Source organism: Morone saxatilis, unplaced genomic scaffold (genome assembly GCF_004916995.1).
Source record: "Morone saxatilis isolate NCDOM2014 unplaced genomic scaffold, NCSU_SB_2.0 Contig20, whole genome shotgun sequence".
NCBI classification, from domain to species: domain Eukaryota; kingdom Metazoa; phylum Chordata; class Actinopteri; family Moronidae; genus Morone; species Morone saxatilis.
This window is the reverse complement of record NW_023339763.1, coordinates 20466090-20473334: the sequence shown is the minus strand read 5'-3', so window position 1 is coordinate 20473334 and position 7245 is coordinate 20466090. Positions and strand designations below refer to the sequence as shown.

Genomic DNA, 7245 nt, shown 5'->3' with positions numbered 1-7245 from the left:
ACATACCTCAAGTCAATTTGTGTTGTGTAAGCGGCTTTTGAAAGGCTTGGTGTTGCCAAATAACAAAAATAACTGGTGCTGTGGAGGCTGAGCTCACCACAGGGTATTTTCCATGTGTTGTCCTTTAGCATGAAAACGCCAGTTTACACCACTGCACTGCAAAAAGCATTCATCTCACCATTCAGTCTCAAGACATATGTTTCTTATTTTCCATGTCAATGGGGGTGTGATCATCAATATCTTAAAACAAGCTAGGGAGAGGCACATTCCTGTACCAGATAATAACACACTAAACAAAATAAAACCTCTCTCTCATTAGAAACAGATACAATTACCTAATTCCACTCACTGATTGTTGGCTTATTCTAAGAAAATCACATTTTACAAGTCAAAAATAGACAAAACAGACATGTTTTGGAGTGGAACAATCAAAATGCAAACACTGTAGGAGGACTAAGTACTGCTCTCGTGTTCAGTCAGGCTAGTATTTCCCAAAAGCAAACAACTTTTCAGTAACTTCTAGATATGGGAAGTTTTTCAATCTAGTAGTTCTGATCAAGAGCCAAAGAAAAGGGTCAAAGCTATCCTTTGCTCAAACTGAACCAACACAGAGTTTATAAAGTGATTCTGACTAAGACTTGTGTTTGTTCTGCAAACTTGGAACCTTCAGCGTGTGGTCAGTATTTTCTGTGAGGGTGACCTGGCAGCAGAGAGAGAGAGAAAAAGCCTCACAACCAGTAAAACACCTACGTTTGCACTTTGCATTCCCAGGTGGACGAACGCTGCCAGGACAGAGGGAGCGAGGAAGGAGAGAAGGCAGAGCCGGCCTGGCCTGCAGGTGCTCACAGAGGCAGGGATTGTTCCCTCTGGAGGCAGAAGTGGGGGGGTTGGGAAACCACAAGGGACATGTGCATATTGTAAACATATATACACACACACACACTGAGACTCTCCCTTCCAGCACCCTGATTACGTCAACCTCCTAACCTCTTCTTCACACCTAGGCTCCCTGCCTGCGCCGACCCGCTCTCACAGCTCAAGGCCCGGACAACCAGCATTCCTCAGGCCGGTGTGAGAAAGAGGTCGCCCGGGGATCAGGGGCCAAGTGGAGTCTGAACCATAACAGGCCGGCACAGGCCAGGCAAACCAAGCACACAGCAGCCCTGATTTTAGCCTTGCCAGCTGGGTGTCTCTCAGAGACCTGCAAGTGCAGACGGTACAGAGGGCAAGTCAGCTACACACGCCACTCTACTAACATACTGTGTGTGTTTAAGTGTGTGGGCCTCTGCCAGTGTGGCTGTGTGCCTAACCCAAATAATGAGCCAATGCAAACAGAATTAAGAGTCAAACACCCTTCACACTTTCAGTTTCCTGTTTCTTGTTGAGATTTCATACATATCCCCCAGTGCAGAACGTGCTGTTCGGAACAGACATAACCTGGAAAGTTTGTTTTCACAAATGCAGGCACTCTGCTTTATTAAGAAAACGGATAAAACGTGTTTGATTCTATATAAAGACCATTACCAGTCTGTTGAGGCATCTTATGTTAAAGTGCTTTGAAACACCAGACAACAAAAGCACAAAAAAACAAGATAAAGGAGAAAAGTGTGTAAAGGAGAGAAAATTTACTTCTTCATACTAGAGTGAAAATGGGAGATAATGAGATGCGGAAATGATGAAATGGCTTATTCTGAAAAGCCAACAGAAATTACTAATTTCTTTTTCCTGGTAGATATTTTTGTCCTCAAAACACCATTCAGTTTACCTAAAGTTAGTCTAAGAACATCAAGTGAAAGAGGAAAACACTGGGCTGTATTCTTTCCCCCTCAAACTCAAACATGCCTGCTCAAAACTCAATGGCACTTTGTGTGCAAGTTTGTTGGTGTTTGAGTGAGTTTGAGGGTGCATGAAGACAAGACTGGGTCCTGTCCTCCAATGAGAGGGCTTTGCAAGGTATCTCCCTAAAAGGTGAATTCATTGGGGTCTAGAGTAGAACAGGAAACCCTGCCCTGAGCCAGAGTCCTCAGACGCTCTGGGTACATGCATGCAGGCTCTCAGGAGAACACCCTGCCTGGCTCCTGTCTGTGTTTTCCTTTCTATTGACCTGCCCTGCTGCTGCTGCTGCTGTTGCTGCTGCTGCTGTAAGGAAATCTCACTCAAATCTCCAAATCACTGCAGAATTTCACATGCAGATATAAATACATTCTTGCAAAAATTGAGGCAGTGCTTTTATCTTCTAGTTTTGTAAGTGAGCGTGACCAAGAAGAATCTATTTCTGTTTTGGGTTTGCAGACTTAAATAGATTAGAGAAGAAGTGGAGCCCCTTTTGATCAGCTTTCTTGAGAAAAAAATTAAATGGTTTCTATTTAAATCCTACGATTAGAGCACCTTAATGAGTATAAAAGAGAAAGATTAGAGTAAGTAAGTAAATCATTAGTGGCTTGATTATGTAAATACACCTCAAATTGTGCTGTCAATATCTCTACTGTAGAAAGAACCCTTTTATTGTTTGTGTATTGTTGCTATTAACTGGGACTTAGCTTGTATTTCATTGTTGCCATTTACCAGAAGACAAGAGGCAGATTGGGATCAGAGGCTGTTCCATCCAATTTAGCTAACACAATACAAAATATTTCAGTTACACAATAATTAACCTCATCATGCGGAGAATGTTTAGGTGTTGAGCTAAGATTTTTCACATGTGTAATTATAGGATTATAGGAGACTCACCTGTTTGCAACAAGCCGATGCCACTGTCTGATACACCGTAATGCCGCTGGATGTCAAGCAGAACACCTGCAAACAGGAGGAGGGGGAAAACATAAATGTGGTTACAAGACATAATAATAATCATAATCACAGGTATTGAAACGCTGAACTCTATTTGACTTTACAGCTAAATTAATTTGGGCTTTATGCTAATCTTCTGTGGCTTGTGATTATTGCTGGATAAGATGGATACAGTACTCCAAGGCTATCATTCACTTAACATCCCTGAAGAGCAATATAATATCCCTGATAAGTGCTCTCTTGGCTGCCGTACAGTGCTAAACTTAAGTAAATGGCTGCAAAGACTTTAACTGCAGGGTGTTATATATGAAAAAATTCTGGTGTTAAATCACTAAACACGGCTACCGTAAAACACACAAAAACATTTCCGTAACACACGCTTTGTCCACCATTAGCTTCCCTCTGGCTCATGTAAACAGCTCTGGGGAGTAGCTTCGGCACATTCACTGGAGTTGATTTTGGCTTTATCAGATGACACTGCAACCGACTGTGTGAGGTCAATATTTCTGGTGGCTCTCATCAGTCACACAGACATACAGCAGCACTACAACATCGCTCCACTGCGAGAAACCACAAGGTCTTTGAAGTTGTCTTGATCCTGTTACTGTAACCCAAGAGCAGTTATGCTGGAATGGAGTAAACTCACATAGTGTGCATTGCTCTAATGCCTTAATGAAGTGAATTGCACCTGGCGCTTGGCCAGAGGTAGGACAAGGGAACGCATGTGAACGGCTCAATATCTGCTGATCGCAACATTATGACTGGTTTGTGTTCGGTGTAGCGAGCGTGTAAAGCATGCACAAGAAATCTCATAAACATTTTAACACATCATAAACATCAGAAGATGAAGATGAAGCAGAAGATCAGAGGGTGATGAATTAGGGCTAACATACACTTTTAAACAGGAAGCAACAAGTCTCATCAAATTGATTCTGCTCCTCTTGAGACCACCAGCTTGGAAAGGTTCAAAGTCTTATTTTCTAACTGCAAAAGAGAAAAGGAATAATGCATCTCTATCCCAGAAATCCTGGCAGTCCAGATGCAACATAGTGTGCTTGGTAGTGCTAGCTGACTCTCTGTGAAACTGGCAGGCTGGTCCTAGGGATTGCAACACAGCTCATGAAAATGGAACAGCGGCATGACTAACATTTTAAAAAGCTGGCTGCCTCTGATCTGTCTGCTCCTCTCCTCTGAGCACAGCAGACCAGCGTAACCTAGCATAACCTGACCTCTAGACTAGACTAGTGCACCTGAGTCTCTGTAACTTTCAGAAATAACTCATGCATAATGTCCTTGTCATCATCTTGGGGACTTTGCCTTGGAGGGCGATGAGGAAGATCACAGCCATGCCAGCAAACAACTGCACCCGACATAATTGATGCTGGTGATTCTGCTGTCCTCTGCATTGCCTCAACTGGCTTGTCTATTTGTCAACAGAGAGACGCAGCATGTTCCAAAGGAGGTGCGATGCAGAGGCAGGTGCAGGTTGGACTGTGACAGGGAGCAGAAACATACGTCAGATTCCTGTCATATGAGTCAAACCACCTGCTCACATTCTTACACTGCAGGCAGCATTCTTGTTCAAGCGCTACACTCACAACTCCTCGCCTCGTTTCTTTTTCGTAATGATGAGGCTTAAAAAGGTTATCACCCAGTTTCAGTGAAACCCACAGTTCAGTTAATCAATAATAGGGAGGATTTGAATTTCTTAAATTAGCATTCCCTAAGAACACATACTTTTAGTTGCACCATCATTTCTGCTTTAACGTGTGATAACTATTTCTGGTTAGCACACAATGTGGCAATCATGCAGAAACTGCCTCAAGGCAGGTGAGACTCAATTCACATTTCTAGGCAGGTAAATCTCAGTGACTGATGGAAGAATTCAGATCACATTTTTAAGCGCTTCAGGATTTAGTTAATTCTCTTGTCCAAAGAGACTCAAAATGGGAAAGCAGGCAGGGGTCTGCTGAGCTGATCTTCCTCCCTTCACTCACACGCAAACTTGAAACCACTTATAATCCTAAAACACACCAGGTTGTCATCCCTACATGGCCTTGGCAGACAGGTCGGCAGTGACAGCAATTCTGCCCCCCTGTCAAGGCTGTCAAACAGCGACAGCAGTGTTTAACAGTGTACAGTACAACTGCAGCTGTACTCTAATTAGCCTGGAAGAAGTGCACACACACACACACATACATTGACACAACAATGTCCACATCTCCCCATATCCCCCAGTGACAATGAGGAGAATCCTTGAGGGTATGCTACAGACACGCATGTACATAGACATATGCATGCACATTATTATGCATGTATACACACACCCTACTAAGCATATGGAAGACGGTCACGCAATCCCCTGACCATAACCCCCCACAACCTTCCCACTTCTTGCTTCCTGACTACAATTAGTTAATGAACAGTTAACAGCACCTTGTCTTATAGCTTACTGTTTTTAGCTGTCAAGGCAAATATAGCCTGTTCACTTGAAATTATTTTAAACTGGATATTATTTTACACCATTCGTGATATAAAAGTGGATTGTTCTTTTATACAATCAAAGAGTCAACGTTTAGTTTAGTCAGTTTGGTCAAGTTTCCAGTTGTACTACCACTTGAAAGCTGGACTTTTCAGCCATTTACCATATTACAGCTTAACATAACTATGAATCAGCTATTTCAACCCTTTAGCATTCACAATTTTACCAACACTTTCAGCTAAATATTTCTATTAATGTATTGTTTATCCTACTATCCAACCATTTATCCACTATACAGTACATTTACCTAACTATTTCAACTGGAATCATTAGGCTACTTTACTTTTTACTGTTTGGGCCTCTCTGCTGGCTCACTTTTAAGCACTGACTGTCATCCCTTCATCTTCAGGTGTTACAGCTGACTTCAATATGTGGATATTGAATTATTATTAGGTTTCTTAAAACATGTGGATAGCATTATAAGAATTTTAATTTCTATTTCGTCAAATAAATTGAGCAACAATCTTTCCAAGAACCCCCTGGCATTTGAAGCGATACTTCCTCAGGTACAATTATCAGTCAATCATCAAAATACAATAAAGAACAGAGTTGAAGAAGAGACGGCATTAATAGCTATTTTTCAGTCCCTGGGGTTTAAATATAAACTGCTGTATGTGATGGTATTCAGAGGGATGCAGTGTTAAAATGAAATGGTTTATGTATGTGCCCAGGGGCAACTAGCCAGTTGAAAGGTTATGGAGTGCAACCTGGTGATTCATAAACTAGATATGCAGGCCGCAGCTGACCGTGAGTCATACACACATGCACGCACATACGCCACACATAAGCAAGCAAGCTCCTTCACTCACACAGAAACACAAAGTGCTTTACAAAAATGCCTCTGGAAAGCCAGTTATTCAGCCTTAACTACTGTGTATCTCACGTTTAATGTGCACCCACACATTAATACATGTTATTATTATTAATGTGCACTCCCACAATCAATCCCATGTGGAAGGGTCGGCAAACATGCTCAGAACCTACAGGACTAAAGTGAACGCTCTAATAATTTCCATGTGAGATTAGAAGGACAGTAGAGTGAGATTAGGGAACCACTGCCAGCACTGTTTATATTGGGTTGCATTAATGCTCCACTTGATTTACTTATCTGTGAGGGTTACAGACGATAGATGCTCAAGATGTCTCTTTTGCTGGCAAATGCTTCCACCTACTGGTCACAACTGCACACTCACACTGCAGCCTGAGGAAGATTTAGGAGTCTTTTTAATCATATCTCATAGCATGAGGCATGGCTAAGTGCAAATAACTAGAAGACAATGGAGAAGCAGCTGCTACGAAAAAGCAGAGCAGGATTCTGTATCCATACTTAATTTGTCTGGTTATATAGTAGGCAGTATACTGATGCTGTAATCAGCTAAATTAGTAAGTAATCGGTTTTATTATTAGTAGCTTACACCAGTAAGCAATATAGCTTTTGTGGGAATGTCTACCACATGCCAATGATCTTCTTAGGTGCTTTGTTTCCATTCATTGTATTATAATTGAAGAACGGTCATGAGTTAGAAAGTATAAAAACTGTTATGTGTTAACCTTCTAGCATTCTTTGGCTCAATTAGCAACAATTTTCTTCATCTTACTTACTAGAAATATGTGTCTGGAATACGCGATTCTCTTAGCTTTGGCCATTAATATGATGTAATCACTTTTGAATAATATTTTATGTTAATTTTTTGTAGACCCGTAAACTGTGAATGATTAAGCTACAAACATTAGAAAGCCAAAAAACCACAGCATATGTTATTAGCCCTATTCAAAATGTTTCTGGTAATGTTTGACATTTGGATCGTAATTCTACCACTCTTGGATAAAATGTTGCAATTGTCTACTGGTCACATTTGATATAAACAAAATATTCTGTCATGGTTCGTGAGTAACCCGCTGTTACAACAATT

General features: G+C 41.4%; 1 protein-coding gene across 1 annotated transcript in view; it reads right to left on the bottom strand.

Moving 5' to 3' along the window:
- spns2 (spinster homolog 2 (Drosophila)) overlaps positions 1-7245 on the bottom strand; it is a gene marked incomplete in the record, with an annotated part of 62423 nt that overhangs the window by 38862 nt on the left and 16316 nt on the right. Inside the window, 1 exon segment of the mRNA XM_035667157.1 lies at positions 2731-2796. Coding sequence (XP_035523050.1) covers positions 2731-2796 — 66 coding nt within the window.